General features: G+C 39.0%; 1 protein-coding gene across 1 annotated transcript; it reads left to right on the top strand.

Annotated features, from left to right (window-relative positions):
• Window positions 1-287: 287 nt before the first annotated feature.
• Window positions 288-16,106, top strand: LOC129770712 (dual specificity protein phosphatase 18-like). The gene is made up of 3 exons (XM_055773706.1): window positions 288-958; window positions 14,914-15,160; window positions 15,224-16,106. Exons 1-3 carry the CDS (start codon window positions 684-686, stop codon window positions 15,551-15,553), a joined length of 852 nt encoding a protein of 283 aa, XP_055629681.1. The 5' UTR covers window positions 288-683; the 3' UTR covers window positions 15,554-16,106.
• Window positions 16,107-17,918: the final 1,812 nt, after the last annotated feature.

Raw genomic sequence — 17,918 nt, 5'->3', positions numbered from 1 at the left:
AAAACGCTTCAATAAGCGGTTCGAAAGTATGTGAAAACTTGAAGAGAATATTTTTAATACAATTTTTTTTTATTAAATTACGCATTACTACTTCATTACTATAAGACTCAAGATTCAAACCAATAGTTGAAATCCAATTCAACTGCAATCCTATGTTCACATTTTGACCATTCAAATCCCATATCCACCAACAGTGTGAACGCTACACACCCCCTCATCTCTCACCCATCCGGTAACATTTTTCCACCCGGCGACAACCACGCGCCACCATTGGCGGCGGGTGAGTCGATTCCGAGGCATTCCATTCTTTCGTTCAGTCGCATGTTGAATTTTGAGTACACAACAAGCAAAACTTCGCTCCAAGCTTCAGTTAGAATCGGATCAAAAGCAAATATTATACTTTTCAGTGATATATTATTCTATGACTGGACTCTTGCATACGGTAGACGGGCCCAGAATTCCGAGGTGTGACCTTTGAACCGGTATTGATTTTTACCCCAGCTGTAGCCGAGAGTGCATTAAATCAGTAGTGAAAGGAAACAGAAGTGCAATTATACTTTGATAAATCGCGGATTTGCGAAAGAATATTTAAGGTGTTGTTTCATGCCAAGATACAAATCCCTCATTAATTAGTGCACCGAGTGAGTGGAACCGAGATCGAGAATTTAGCGGAAAAGAGAAAAATGAAAGTAGTAAACATCAACAGTGTGAATCATCAGCACCATCTGGATAGTCTGCAGACAACGCTAATGGAGGATCCAATCACCCCGAAGGCAACATCGGATGTGGTCGAGAGTGCTTCCTCTAGTCGTGACTCGGGGGGTGACAGTCATGGGGGTGGTGGCTGCTACCCGAACATCGCGCTACCAGGACCAAAATCCAATCATATCCAGGCTCTTTTTGCACGACTTGAAAATCCCCAATCGACGGTTGCCTCATCAAGCGGCAGTTCTTCCTTGTAAGTATCGGAAAACTTTTTTTTGGGAAGCATGTTGTTCCCACTGTTTATAACTAACATTCCGATCAGATGTTTACGAATTCTTTTCTCCGCGGGGTCGAATAGCAGACGTGTTCCGCCCATCAGCCGGATCATACAGGCAAATACTCTTGGTGCGTGGGGTCATTTTTTACGTACCGTCCATTATATCACCTAAGATTTTATGGGCCACTAAAAACGATGCGGAAAACAGAACAAATGTTTCGAACTTGAAGCAGCTGAGGGACGGGATATCTAAGCTAGTGATAAATATACGGCGAAAAAGTCAAGGTAACATTCTGTTCTTTGATGCGAACGGCGACTATCTGACGACGCTTGAGCTAAAAATATTGGGATGAGATGAGACATGCAAAACATTAGTTCGGTTCACCTAGCAGGTAGCCAGCGGTCGGGAAGCTGCGTGTTTATCTTCTTGAATTATTCCGTTGTCAGATTTGTATCATCAACTAATCTCAGAAGGTCCCAGAATCCCACAGATATCTAAAAGTAATGCAAATGGATTTAAGATGTTTTTTTTCCAAAATATATATTTTTATCAAGGCTCATATGGCGTTAGCTTGACGGGGCCGGAGTTCAATATTTTGACAGTTCTTCTTATTATCTATGTTAGTAATATGTAACCGATTACTCGCGGTCGGCTCGAGGTTGGTATTACAAGTGTTCTCGTAATTGGGATGTTGCTGTCTCCAATGCTCTGTACGTGTGCTTGACACGGGATACTTCCTATTGGGATGCAGCTGACCATTAATCAGCAACGCCCCCCTAGTATGTACCCCATATCTAGCGTGGTGCGTCTTCTCGACTCGAGGATTTAAGATAAGAGGATTGTAGATATTTGTATAAAAATATTTGTATAAAAATATCTAAACACAAACTGTGGCTTTCGAGCATAAATTGAACATGTCATTCAAAATACATTCAGGAGGTATAATATGACTTTGAAATTGCGGTGAAATACAGATAAATGAACACTAGTAGGAGTACGCTATAAAGACGATGTACCTCTAGTAACATTATATCAACATGAAATCAATGTTCGGATTTAAAAATTCCATCTGGTTGCTAATTGGTCGGTGTTAAGTCATAGCGGACCAAGTCGCAAAATCAAAAATTTCGAGTTATTGATTGTATTAGGTTGAACATTTTGTAAGCTACATTCCACATTGATCAGATTTGGAAAATCACGCGTGCAGCATGAATAACTTATCGAAATTGTTTTGAACGCTCAATGAAAGCCCTTTCTAGCATCAAACTTCAAACTTGTTTTTTCTCGAAATCATAAAAATGTCCCATGGTCCGGTCTGGCTTAACACCGACCAATTAGTGTTCAACAAAATAAAAACAAAAACTTCGTTGGCTCATTGCAACGAGCTAGCATTGAACAATCTTGTGCCAATATTGGCAAAGAAATGATCGGATGTTGATGATAGGTTTTGCTATTATTCCTACTATTTACCATTTCACTAGAACTACTATTTCTATCCATGATCATGTTCATGTCGAGTATTATTCCTGAACTTTCAATAGTTTTGTAGTACATTATTTTTTCTAAAATAATATATTGAGGAATTTCGAAACCAGTGTCATTACATGATCTTATCGATCCTTGACAAGAATTCTGACTGTTCTTCTGTCTTTCGCCCTATGCTAAGAACCGAATCTAATGAACCTTGACATTGTTTGACATTCACACCAGCATCACAGAATGCAATACTGGTCTGTCCTCCCATCGTTCGGTCCATCGCAAGCACAAATCAAACCGCATTAAGACGTCAAACAAGCAGCGGCATTCCTTCGCAGCATTATACTGGTTGCGAAAACATCGCTAAACTTGATCGGCCAGGAAAAAATGTCAATGCGCACAAATAAATTCGCGAAAATGCTAATTCTGAAAGCATAGCGCGTAGTTTCATCGGCAATGGCGATGCTCACGCATTGTCATCGTCGACGTCGTTATTTTCATTGCAGGACTGTTGTGTACGGGCACGCGAAAAACTTTGATGTCGTCGGAGTTTTACGGCGTGTAAGGTGAGTGACTATTAAGTGGGCACTCAGGTTTATTATAGTTTACTATTTGGATGCTTCCGCATTCCACACATAATCTGGGGATGGCCGTCACAGGCTCACGGTAATAATTTTTTCGCCAAATGCGAATCGACCGAATCAAAGCAAATCGGGCAATACGGTTTCATTGGTCCAGATTTGGCCGCTCTAGAGTGGTTCACACGGGGTGACAGCATCCCAGCAGCATTCCTTAGCGCCACGACAAAATGCAAATGATTCAGAACGGGAAAATGTGATGCAGATGAGCTCTGTGAAGGAGATGCTCGCCGACGGGAAGTGGAGGAAATGGAAAAAAAAGTAAAGAGAAGAATGTAGCACCCGACAGAACATTGGCAGCGAGATTTGTGTTTATGAACGAATTAGCAAACATACATAGTCGGATGAATGTTAGTAAACATGCGATCGGAATTTGATCAGTAAGTACCAAGTTTCTAGATGAATTAAAAATTGTTCATTTTAGAGACAAATTTCTACATTTTTCTTAATTTTTTGATTTATAAATCCTTCTCGTTTCTCATCTTCCCACTTCGTTTATGTTTTCCGCACTATTTGGAACTTGGCTTGAACTGTTTTCAATGGGATCGTCAGATAATTCTATTACATTCTTGGTCCTTAAAAAGATTTCGCCAGTTCATGTGAACGCAAAATCATTAATAATCTGTCGGGAAAACTGCTTTTCACCTTTACTTTCAAAACAAAAATTATTATTATTGAAGGGTCTAAATATGTTGATATGTTTTGATTAGACGCTTCAGGAATTCAGTTTGATTAAATTTTTGATTTTTTTCAACAAGTCTTGAACATATTTTTTGGAATTATTGTTTTTTTCCACAATTTTTTTTCAAAACGAAACAACATGCACAGCACTTTAAAAACATTGTTATCACCTCTTCGAAATTAAATAACTATATTTTGAAATTTGTTTACCATTGCAAGGCGAGCTATGGTATTTGACAACCAATGAGGAGTCGAAACGGTGCCAATTTGGCAATGCGTTGTTCGATTTCACTGCCTCATCCTTATGGCTAGGCTTTCAAGGAAATTGAAATAAAAAGTGAAGAAAAAAACTGTTAATGGGAAATACTCATTTTATTTATACGAAAAAATAAATTAAGTTAAGGATTCAAGAATCTGTAAATGAAAACAAGTCAGAGGTTTGAGCTCCAAACTGATTTATTTCACATCACAGACCACAGATTGTTATATATTTACTTTACTTATAACTTTACTTATTTTCCCGTTTCGCCACGGCCGGATTCCTTGTACACTTGATTCCTTGAGCACTATATCATGGCGCAGTTTGGTCGAAACCACCCCGAATGAGTTATTTGAGCTGATTGAGAACTAAAGATGACCTACAAATTAGAAACTTATTGTAATTCATGTGAAATTGACATTATTTCTGTAAAGGAGTGATATTTTTGCCATTTGGTTCAATAGTTATAAAACATTGGAATTTTAGTTTTTCGAATGTTTCGCGCCTGGACGCAACGATAAAGTTCAAATGGCCAGTCTTATAAATGAAGACAGTTATTATATCCTACACAACATACTTCAATTCAACCAACTTCTCTATCTCTGGAAACTCAGAAAAAAATGAGTGGTTCTATAGTTATGAAACGAAGTGTATCTCTATTAGTCATTTGTAGCGGTAATTGCTAGCCATTTATTCTAATTATTTTCTTTGTTCTATGCCTACCTGCCTGGAAAAGTACGCTCGGTGTTCTTCTATGATTGTTTAACTGGCGGTGGGTCTGAGTATAGTGATCTTGAAACATATATAAATTCTTAATTCTATTATGTTTCTTGCTAAAAGTATATTTAATATAAATATACGTATTTTGATTTCTTTCATTACACATATACATTGTTCGATTTCTTTCTCTGTATATTTTTATGCCTTCTATTTCAAGTTGATGTTTTTGTTTTAAATATAGGATACAAAATTCAGTGAAAAATTTTTCAAATTCACAAGCTCAACGAATTTGACAAATACTTTTTTCTTCCTCATTAATTTCTACAGATCTTTTTTCTACGTTTTTTCATGAAGCTACTGATTCGTTAAAATTGTAATCAGGCTCTGATTATGTCCGCGTTTACACGATTCCGATCGATGGTTGACTCTGGGTAACTTTTGGAAAGATGGAATAGAAAATAAAATAAATTTGAAGTACATACAATCGTAAAAAAATATTTATGCAATGGTTACAACTATTTGAAGGATGTACATATTAAGTGCATAAGTATGACTTTACGGATATTTTGAAAAAAAAAGCATTCGTTTAAAGATAAAAAACACTGCTACTTCATTGAATGTATGATCCATCGGAGGCCAAAATGACGGATTTTATTCGAAATAGTCGTAGGAGTTTGCAGCACCATCTCAGTTAGCAGTGAAACGTTGTGGGTGTTAAGAAATTGGTCATTTAAGCAAATTCGCATACTTGAATTTTCAATAAAAAATGTTTGAAAAAGGCCAAAATTTTTTCTTTATTTTTTACAAAAAAACCTTTATTTTTTTACAAAAAAAAACCATCGTTGTGCGGTGGAAATGGAAACTGTATCGGGTCCATAAACTGCACAAATTTTATTGGCAGCTTGAGATGCATTTTTGCCTTTGTCATAGTAGTACTGTAAAATATGTCGGATTTTCTCTTTATTTTGCTCCATAGTTGCGACACTATAACTCACGAACGACTTAACCAAACAAAACACTGTCAAGGACTATATTATAGCGCGCAAAAATACCTTTCCAACAAGCTATAGTATGACTCGATACAATGAATACAACTAGAACTACGCGCTTACAACGACACCTCGCGGAAATACCGCAGGACTTTTTTGACAGCCTAATATGTGTAACTTGTTGCAAATTATAGAGGCTATTCATATCTATTTTTTTTTTCCATAGTATAAAAAAATATTTTAGGGAAAAGTTAATTTTTATTTTCAAAATATTATTTTTCATTGAAATTTCTTTTAAAAATTTATTCGATATTTTTTTAATGAAAACTTAATTTATATACTTAAACAACTTTTTTTCGATAAATCTTAACTCAAAAAGTATAAGAACTACGAAAAGTTGGTTAGCAAATACAAATGGTCAGTCGAGTTGGCATGAAATTCGGCTATATTAAATGTATACTCGTGAACTGTGGTATTCTTAAACCACTCAGACAACTTCTAGGCAGCATGTCGACTGCGACGTTTACGCACGCTATGCGAAACAAATTGACAGTCCAAAACTTCTACATGATGTCGAATAGTTTTGTCTCTGATAGCCAACCACTTCGGATTCCGGAATATGGGTAAATATATCAGGTTGAGGTACCTGCAGTATTGCTAACTGTTCGGCTAGTGGGTCTGTATTCAAGTATTCAGCACATCAAGCTACGGATCTACGGGTTCGATCAGCTTCGAGCATTTCAGCAGGAATTCGATTCCTGTATCTTTGTTGGATTTCCACTAAAGATGGAGCCTCGGAGTAAACACGATCGATGCAACGCATTATCAGTACCGGAGGTTAGAGGTTGTTCGAGAATTGGATCGAAATGTTCAGCCTAACGCTGGAACTGAACGATGCGATCAGTCAATGATTAACCGTCTGACATTAGTCCTAACGCCACCAAGAAATGTCCTTCTACAAACGGATATATTTATTGGCGGTAGTGGTTACTCGCTCCTCATCTTAGGAGTTTGACCAGGCTCTCTTGTGCCGTCTTCAAGACCGTTTGACCGAGTACCACATTTCTGCGTATCGTTGGTGGGTAGTTGCTCTAGTCGATATGGTTAGCACCATACAAATTCCGCCTTTCGCTTCGCTATTCGTTAACGATTATCCCAGTTTCATCCGTCATCCATTACCTCCTGCCGCTTTGTAGTACAGCCATACCTCGCTTTACGGCCTAGATACGTTCCTGGGCCGCTAAGAAAAAAGCCGTATAACGAATCAATTATTCCAATACAAATTCATACAAACTCGATCGAATCGGTTCCAAGCTTGTTCAACGAAAAGCCGTATAAAGAGCGGCCGTATAGCGAGGTATGGATGTATGTCAAAAGTTTCATCACTCGTTGTGACGAAAACACTACAGAATTCTTGTAAATTCATCTTCTCTTCTCTTCAATAATTATCTATAACAAGATTTTTCCTTGTTGTGGCAGATCTCATTGCATATTCAGCTAGGCACGTTTTACCTCAGGTTGAATATAAGGCCTGAAGTATCGGCTGGAATTAGGGTTAGGTTTGCTCAGTTGTCTGATCTCGAAAACGATCAACAGACCTTTGTCGGGTATTCAGTGAAGCGGGAATTCCTTTCTAAATTCTAGGCTAATGCTGACATAGGTAATGGGTTCACTTCCTGATCGTTCTAGAATTTTTTCGTGTTGGAAATTTTCTCGACATGCCTTGGGATATGTAAAGTAATGGGTCTGAATAATCGGCTAGAATTATGCTTGGGTTTGCGGGATTTCCCTTGTAAATTCATGGCTCATACTGATATAGGCATTGGGTTCAATTCCCGATCGGTCAATGGTCTTCCCGGAATGGAAAATTCGACATCCCATGGAATAAATACTTTAGATAAAGGCTTAAATTGTTGTTTCGATTAGTAATCGATGTCTGCGGGATAACTAGTTCGTTTTCTTCTCAATTTAGTGCCTCACTGGTTAGTAGGTTGTTGGCCTCAGGTGTCAATCTCGCGATGGGGCTGCCATCGTTGGTTCAGCTGGTGGGAGGCGCATTTTTATTAATTCGCTGAATGTGGGACGATGTTTGGGCCTCTCCCCTGCAAATCCGACGCATCAGGGAGTGAAAGCTTATGGCGACGTTAAATCGCCTTTCTAGAATAAGTTTGAGGCTTTTTCGACATTTCATGGATTTTTTTAGCCTCTTACGCGTCCCACCTATACTCCTGCAGTTTGTTCGAGGGTTTTCATACCTAGCAATACCATTATCCATAACTCGCAGATCCGTTCAGTTCCATGTAGCTGGGCTTCTACGCGATGTGACAGGCTCACTACGTCGCAGGCGGAATCATTGTCTTGAGGAAACTATGTATTTATGGAAATCGCTATGTCATTCTTATTCCTGTGCCTTAGCGTGATAAATATTCATTATTCATCACAGAAACCCGGGATGAACACGGCCAATAATCCAATTCAAGTAACAAGGTTCTTGATATGAATTGACCAATAAAACTATTTGAAAGTTTGCTTGCAAATAAAATTATTTCATTTCATTTATTTCATTTAATGAATATACAATATTCACATGCCTCATAACCCTTTTTTTAGCAGCTGCAAAAAACTATTTTAAGTATTGCTTGATTGTAAAATCTGGCAATAGCGCAGATGGTAAACGCGTCGGTTTTCCGAGTCGAAGATTGGGGGGTTCGAATCCCGCCACTGTCTAAAGTATTTTTCGGGTCGGAAATTCGTTCGACAGCCCTTGAGCAAAATAAGCATATCGTTGTGCTTGCCACACAATGCATGATAGGATACTGAAAAGCGTAGTTAGCCTTAATTAAGAACTATGGAAGTGTCCACTCCCCGTTCCCCTTCCTCCTTCAGTGCAGTGCATAACTTATAAACAGCCCCATTCTTACTTGGTATGAATATTATTAACTTAAATGGCACTAACGTTCCTAGAGGAACTTGGAATTTGTGGAATTTGCGTCATATTTTATTAGTACTTAGATGATATTTTGACGTAGGACTACGTCTAACCGGAAGATATAGGGGGTGAAATGGAAATCTGGGCACTGAACAAGTAGGAAAAAATGCAAGATTTGGAACGCTTATTACTCGAGCATTTCTCAATAGATCGCAAAGGTTTTTGCATCAATTGATAGGAAATATATCTACGCATCTATCATAACGAATAACATTTCATTTTTCTTGAGATAAATAATTGAATAATTGTGAAATATCAAGCATTGTCAAAATGCACTATGTGCCCATTTTTGATTGGTCCATTTTGTGCTCCTCAAATCGTACCGACCAAAACGGGCAACCAGAGCAGCAGCGAAATAGAATGAAGCACGATTGGAAAGGAAAAAGAAAAAAATGAACGAAACATTGGTCGCAGTCTCACATGCGTAATTCTCGAGCCAGCCAGTCAGCTTAAAAATCCCCGCTCCGCTGCCGTAACGATCATTCTCATTCAAACCGTACACCACATCGGTTCGCATCACAACACATCAACAAACCAACCCAAGCAGCCATGTCTGGACATGGTAAAGGAGGAAAAGTGAAGGGAAAGGCAAAATCCCGCTCGAACCGTGTTGATCTGGAGTTCCCCGCAAGGGTAGCTAGGCCGAGCGCGTTAGTTTCGGCCGCCGAAGTGATCGAGTTAGCTGGCAAAGCTGCTCGCGACGATAAGAAAACCCGTATTCGGAACAGAACACATTCGGTTCGGTGGACATCAAGACAACAGGCAGTTGCAGCGAGTGGCGAGTGGCAAACGCAATCGCAAAACGGCATCTGGTAGCAGAAGAAAAAATTTTGTTCTTTATACAAACTGCTTTGGTGGCAAATCCAGAACAAGGCGGCATCGAGGGCGTTCGAAATGGTTTTTTTTCAAAACCACGAGTACAAAGTTTTCTAAATTGGAACCATTCCATAAAACAAGGCGCTTTTCAGGGCCATTAAACCTTCAAAAAAAGAGTTTAGGAAATACAGTTCAATGCTTTCTAAAACATTATCCAAAATAATAATAAAACACAAATTGATTTTTTCTTAATTTGTTTGCCAGGATCTGATGAGTATGTGAATTTGGCAGTTGTTCTGAGCTTATTGATAGTTGGGGACTTTCCTGATTATTCAATTTTCACCAATTCTTAAATTGTTTCCAGATTGAAAGTACAGTAATTTACAATTAGTTCGACATTTGGCTAATTGGACGGACATGTAATGCGACTTATTTAGTTGGACATAGAGATCCAAATTATGACCCCACATTGAAAGTCGACACTGTCCACTGTCATCGCAAATGTTCCATTACAGGTTAAAATCGCCTCCAATGCGACACTGAGTGGCGCTTCGGCACGTCGCATTGAATGTAATTTACTGTACAACATGTCACAAAGCTGGATGGGAAGAAATTTTCCAACTGTGAAAGCTGTGGCGAGTGGCAACAAATCGCTTAACAGGAAGGTTTAGCCGAACAAGATGGGGATATCGAGTGATAACGAAACAATAAACTCTTTAGATTGAAGATAATTTTGTGATCCTGAAAAGGACCCTTTTTAGCCTGCATGTGAATCCAACGAGCGAACAAATCGTAATAAATGTATTTTTTTGCCATCGCTCCCTTTTAACGCTTATTCGTTCGTCTCGTTGGACTCGCCCCTCTGGCTGAGTCTGCCGATTTGTCTCTATCCTGTGAGTGTGTACCGCTAGAGTATAAAACACGCGGACCCCAAAACAATATCTTATTTTCTTTCAAACCGTAAACCCGTGTGGTTGTACGGCATCGGCATCGTGGACGTAACAAAGGAGGACAAGTTAAGGGAAAGGCAAAGTCTCACTCGAACCGTGCAGGTCTCCAGTTCCCTGTTGGTCGCATTCACTGATTGCTCCGCAAGGGTAACTAGACCGAACGGATTGGTGCCGGAGCACCAGTATACCTAACAGCGATTATAGAGTTTCGGCTGTCGGAGTGCTCGAGTTGGCTTGCAAAGCTGCTCACGACAATCAGAAAACCCGCATCAAGAACAGAGCAGCTTCGGTTCGGCGCTCATCAAGGCATCAATTAGTTTCAGTGAGTGGCAAAGTGTTTCTCCGGCACGTCGCATTAAATGTAATTTACTGAACAATATGTCACAAGCTGGATGGGAATAAATTTTCCAACTGTGAAAGCTGTGGCGAGTGGCAAACGCAATAGCTAAACAGGAAGGTTTAACCGAACAAGATGGGAATATCGAGTGATAACAAAAACACAACACCAAAGGTTCTTTTCAGAACCATCAACATATTCATAAAGAGTAAACAGTAAACTAATCCATTTTTCAGGTAGATAGGTAGGTATTCACGTAGGAGAAGGAAATAAAACAATATATTTAAAATATATATTTAACAAAAGCTGTCCCCTTTGTATAGTCCTACGTCACTCCGGTTATGTCCCCGACATTACCCACCCGACTTTTTTTATGCCAAATAACACGTCTTGATTGCATTCTGAGTGGCTAGCTCTAGAGAATTCGCGTGACCACAGTGCAAGTCGGAGGAAATTTCTTCGACGAAAAATTCCCCGACCAGAACGGGAATCGGCGCTAACCACTCAATCATGGGAGCCTGTTTACCTGAGCACCAAAACATAAAAGATGCATAAAATTGAATTTAGTCACTTCAAACCGATAAATATACCACTGATTTCTTGCTTGTTTGAGGAACCTCTTAAGTCCACCAACTTTAAAACGTTATATTTTGAGCTTAAAATATCATATTGATGAAAAAGTGGTTTCACATAATTAGTTTTGGGTGTGATAACCGAACATGATAGCAACAAATAGGAGGGCCGTGTCAAAATTTTGAGAAAGACTGTTTTAGTCGTTTTCTCGCAAGCGCGTCAAATGGATTTATGGGGTTTCTCAAACAAACGATTCATTTAGTTCTTTACAAGTAAATTTGGTTTTAATATATGAAAACTGTCTTAAACGCTCAATTCTGAGACTGGTTGTCAAGATCATGTGATTATATGTCGCTCAGGGTGGCAGCGAAAATTTCAAAAACCGACCATGTACATTTTGTTTATTGGCCCTAAAAAATTACATGTGCAAAGTTTCAGCTCAATCGGACATGATTTAGGGGTGCCTCAAAGCGCTCAAAGTTTTGATTTTTCGATCCTCGAAAATCTTCCAAGGGGAAATTTTGGAAAATCGAAATTTTTTTCGATGCCAAATTACTTAAAAAGTTTAAGGGTCTGAGCATAGGGGCACGGACGGGATCTTGACATAGGACTGTGATTGGGTGTAGTAATTGCATTTGAATTGAGTTTGTCCATTGTTCAAAATCTGTATTGTTTTTCTCTTTTGATACATCAAATGGAAGCCGTGAAAAATATGCGTGAGTATATACCCTTTCGAATTTCTAAATCAGCTGTCAATTAAATTCATTAATTGCTTTTTTTACATAACCAAACAAAATGCTCGATATAACGACATCATGGACCATAATTACACAAACTGTTAGTAGCATGACTTACACGATAAAACGTGAATTGAGCACGAATTGATTGGACAACAACCTGAACTTCAATCTAATATAATCTACATCAGAGTCTAATCTTTTGGGCCAGACTCTCGTCAAATCTTTGGGGAGAATAAAGTGAAACCATCCAATATCATCTCCAAAATCATTCCAAGATCATCCCTTCATTGATTCTGCCAACTGATAAATGCCTATTATCGGCAAATCGAGAATAATCCATAATACGCATCTAATCATATACTGAGCTAACGCCGAATTGTAGGCAAAAAGATTGCGCGATGCGTTGTGGGGGAAAACGACTGGCAAGTAACTTCGAAATAACATACCCATTTTAATCGTCAAGCTTTTTCTACTATATTCACTGTTCATGTTATAAGCAAAAAAAATGCTGAATAAATTTCCTGTCTAATGGTATACAAGATAAAATATGTCGCAATGACGATTTTGAGTAATATGCGTTTGAAAACTTTTAATGAATCGTTACATTTTTCGTAGAGTTACCCCCCTATATGGAAATCAAAGACATTGTCCTATGTCAAAATGCATGAAACGCCGAGATCTGGTGTCATCTCGAAACAAAATTTTTGGCCAAACATCGACCTTTTGGGACTTAGCCTGAGAGGCAATGAAGGTGTAGAAAAAAAAATTCGAGGATAGAAAAATCAAAACTTTGAGTATTTTGAAGCACACCTAAATCATATCCGATTGAGCTGAAATTTTGCACAGATCATTTTTTGGACCAACAAACAAAATGTACATTGTCGGTTTTTGAAATTCGATGATGAAATATTTTCCATACATCCATTGCCACCCTAATGTCGCCGGACTTCTTCGCTGAAAAAAATCGTGTTTCATATAAATATATGATGAATGATTTTGTTTGTAATTGCGGATACATAAATAACAACCCCTGAAGTACCAACATTGCAATGATCATGAAGAAAGTTTTCGCAGCATCGATGGCCACCGGCCAATGATTACCGAGATGATTAAATGGTTAGTATGACTTTTGCGAGCTCCCAAGGAGAAGACCACCGTTTGTTTGTGACGCTCCGCAAATCCCTTTATTCTTCAAAGTGAACCGACTTGAGTCGAGAAACTAATTCCGCCAAACAAACAGGTAGGCGAAAATTAGTCAAAGTCGATTGAAGCTTCGCGGTCAGTTAATTCTCAACCAGACACTGACAGCCAGTTAGGGAGGGAGAGAGTGAGTAAATTAGCACACGGTGAATAATTACTGCCCACCGAAAGGTGTGTGCTATATTCAGAATGCAGAGTTTTCACAATGTATGTGCTGCTGCTTGCTGTGTGTGACGCGTAATTATTACCAGGGAAAAGTAGGGTAGGACCAAACACTAGACCATTACCAGCTGACAAGACTATTTGAAAACAAATCAAGTGGATTGTTGATCTTCGTTGGTTACACAGGAAGCAAGAAGTAGTCTTGGTCTGTTCGGGAGCAAATATTCGGATTATTCTATGATATATTCTACGATTTATTCTATGATAATATGAAGCAGTATACATTATCGTATCCATTTTGACAGCTCAACTCAAAATACAAACCGTTTCACGTACTTGCAAATAATCTGGTAATGCAAAAGCTATAACTGATATAGAATAATTTTATATGGTGGACCATCTGTCGGTTACGTTTTGCATAATATCGTATATGGCTTAGTCCATTTACATTAATAGATTAACTTCCCGTTATAAACTGAAAATTCACAGTATGGCTTTGTTATAGTCTGTCAACTCAATAGATGAACCATCAAAGTTGCACAAAAATACACTGAATAGTGTTTGGGATTTGTAAACAATTCTTATTCTGCAGGTTCCGTTGATTCAATCTTGAAATAGTGAATGAAGACTCCATGGCTACAGCTGTTTGCTGACTGAATTCAGTGAATTTGACTTCCCATATTCTTCTGTAGGTACCATGATAGATAATTGGGACCAAATCAACGAGTCTTGGTAATGATACAAAACTGAGATTAAACGTTGAAACATGTTGAACGTTCAATTTCTTAATGACCACGAATTCTAGAAAGAAAAACCCCATCACGTTGCAGATGAATTAATTCGCCTTACCACGCTTACACGCGCCTGTCAAACAACGAAATATATTCCTGCCGACGACGAGAATGTAGAATTACATTTCGCTGTTTCGTATTAAAATAGTCCGAACTGAAAAGTGGCAAACATTACTCATCGTGAGTGAATTCCTTTTGCCACTCGTCAGCACCGAGTGCCATATGTGCCGTTACGCGTGTGTCCATCCCGCATATCCTCAACGAGCCGTTGGTTGTTCTGCGGCTTCGACAAAGAGCTTCAGAGGGTGGAGGCGCTACATCCGTCGCCTATTTATAGATCGTAAACAAAGATGTGTTTGGGAATAGCTGCCGCTGAATGGAAGGTTTTATGGAGGCCACTTCACATATGACCTGCTCGAATTGACACATTTCCCGCCATCAAATTAATCACCCTGCACTGTTCTTTGAAATATTTAGTCCATGAAGGATTTGGTAAGACGTTATTAACATTGTTGTGACACTCATTACTTTGTTGTTTATTGTAAATATAATCATGGTTTTATTGAATGATCTTCCACTCACCCATCATCTATATCTTTTTATCCACAGGTTCTCCATCAGCGGCGTGTCAAAACTTTTGAAAAATCTGTACCTATGTGGCGGAAGTGCAGCAAGCGTACCGATGATGAAACAGCTGGGCGTGAGTCTAGTGATAAATGCAACGACTGAAGCGGAACTTCCCAACACTCCACTGCCCTGTGATGAAACAACCGGTTATCTTCGGGTACCGGTCAAAGACAACCGTGAGGAGGATTTGGAACGATACTTCGATCAGATTGCTGACAGAATTGAACAGGTAAATTGGTTGTCACCATCCATATCGTTGAAAACATTCCTGAACTCTTCATTTCTCCCCCAGGAGTATCAACGTGACGGTGTGATCTTGGTCCATTGCGTTGCCGGCGTTAGCCGATCAGCGTCCCTATGTCTGGCTTACCTCATCAAATACCACCAGATGAGTCTGAAAGACGCGTACAACCACGTGAAAACGAAAAGACCACAAATCAGACCTAACGTTGCATTCGTGAAGCAACTGATGGAGTACGAGTTCAAACAGCACGGTACACGTTCCGTATCGATGGTATACTGTCACGCTTTGGACCAGGAGCTTCCCGATATCTACGAGCCAGAATTTCGAACGATGGAAATGCTGTATCAAAAGTTCCGAAGGAACATCGCGAAGCGTTAGGGCTTACGATAAGATTTCCCAAAAAGGTTCGAAATATATTCCTGTCTCTCGTAAGATGGCGGCCGTTCGCTATTTACCGGCCGACTATAGGTTTAAGACCTCGGAAATGTTCAAATATTTAATCAAGCTGATACTGATAATGTTTACTCACAAGTATTGATTACAGCATGTATACTTTCGGATTAATATGTAAGAATGCGTAGAATTCATAGGCATAAGACGTCCACCGTTTCCTTCGTTAAGACTATATCTCTTTCTGTCTTCTTTCGGCCCAGTAGCATACTGTTATAGGGACCAGTTTCTAGAGTTCGTTTGAGATTATTCCCAATAGGTTTAATGATTCTCCTTAAGACATAGCGTAACAGAAAGATAATGAGAATGTGATTTTTCTATTCGTCGACTATTGTGATGTGAGAATACCCGGCACTGAAAATCATATTTTGTGTTCTGTTTGATTACCCACATATGTGAGCGAATAGTTCGATTCACGCAGATAGTGTGTGATATATTCAAAATGTAGAATATCAATAAAGCGATTGAACGTGAAAAATTATGGCGATGGATTTTTATTTTTATTTTTTTTTACGTAGAACTACGTCTTTCTTTAAGGGTGCCAAATCAGAAAACAGGTCACGTTTTTATGATATAAACTTAACGGTAATAACTATTTTTGCCGTGAACGGTTTCTGGCGATTTACACACCAAACGAATCGGAAAATCCCTAAGATTTGTTTGAGATGCTATACATTACAATCCCATAGTCTGTATATGGTTTAAATTGATGAAAATTGGAGGCATTTCCATTTCCTCATACATTTGTTCTGTCCATTTGTGTGCTTTCCCGAACAGAGCTGTCAATAACGAGCAACTTATCGACGAGCAACGAAGGGGAAATCGTAAGATGTATAGTCTCCATGAACAAAGGAAAAGAAAAAGAACGAAGGGGACTATTTGCCTAGAGTATAAACAGTGGATCTTGTTGAGGCAAACTTCATTCTTCGTGAGGACACAGACTGGACAACACCGTTGCTGGGCGAGCTGGACGGCGAGGGATCGAATGGTTTTCTCAAGGCAATGGTGGTGGAGGAGTAATATGAGGAAAAAGTACAGTTTTCCACGAGCCTTTTTGGAGGCTAGAGAACTTTCGGTATCGTTCTAGATACGAAACAATTAACATCGCTTGTTCTTCCTTGTTTTGCGGCATCACATGTCTTTGTTTCGGACTGAGCTGTGGACGCGACCAAATTACTCACTCGCTGATGCCTCTGGCATTGCAATCATTGTATCAAACTGACGCCATTGCATTAATGTTTTGAGTTACACAATTGTGTGGAGAATCATAAAGCAAGGCTATCGTCGGCTCACCAAGAAAATTAATGTTCTGGAATTTTGTTTCGCATGACAGTAGTAAAACTATCTCCACTAAAGTGTATATTTAGTTGCATCAAGCCATCGATATATGGATATTTGTGTACGTACGTGTGTGCTTCATAACCCGTACGAAAAAAATAGTGCATCTACGCTACGCTGAAACCCCATTTGTGATGATAAATATAAACAAGGAGGGAAGATAGCGGAAGGGAATTATTTACGCTAGAGTATTAGTAATGAACTTCTGCTGAGTCAAATATTCAGTCTTTATACAAGCAGTTAACATTGTTTGTGTTCTGTCATCATAAAGGCTTCGTTGGTGCCTTTGACATTGAATCGATACATTGAACTGACGCTATGCTGAAGCAGGTGTTAAGGTTGTGCACCAAAAAATTATTTGGGGAATACCAAGCTATTCAATAAGTTATAATAAGTCATTAATTTATTTGGGTTCGCGTGCAGATAGAGTTTATTTCGCTTATTTAGGGCCTGATTCTCGAATACACTACGAATACACTTCACGGTGGAAACGGAATGAAACGTAATCGCGATGACAACGGTACTGTGTCGACTTCTGGATGCGAGATAAGTTTCCCACTAAACTTATCATTATAATATCAAATGAAATTTTTGTATGAGATTATTATACCACATGAAGATAAAAAAGTTTTCCACTCACAATGAATACCAGTTTGGTACGAAGAAGTTAATTTTCATTAATGATTTTTTATTTGAAAAGTGCTCATTCTGCCTGAAAACTCATCATTATCTTCGACACTTCACTAATTCGTAAAACGTAGTTCAATGGCGTGCCGTTTATTTCGTTTCCACCGTGAAGTGTATTTGGAAATCAGGGCCTTAGTCACCAAGAAAGTAAATGTCGTTCTGGAATTTTGTATGTGATTTGGTTTCGCTTGCCAGTAGCAAAACTTTCTCCACTAAGGATGACAGCTGCGTGTATCTCGAGCATGTATTGTTCTGCGAGCACCAGAAT

Source organism: Toxorhynchites rutilus, chromosome 2 (assembly GCF_029784135.1).
Source record: "Toxorhynchites rutilus septentrionalis strain SRP chromosome 2, ASM2978413v1, whole genome shotgun sequence".
In the NCBI taxonomy this organism is placed as follows: domain Eukaryota; kingdom Metazoa; phylum Arthropoda; class Insecta; order Diptera; family Culicidae; genus Toxorhynchites; species Toxorhynchites rutilus.
This window is presented reverse-complemented; position numbering and strand designations above follow the sequence as displayed.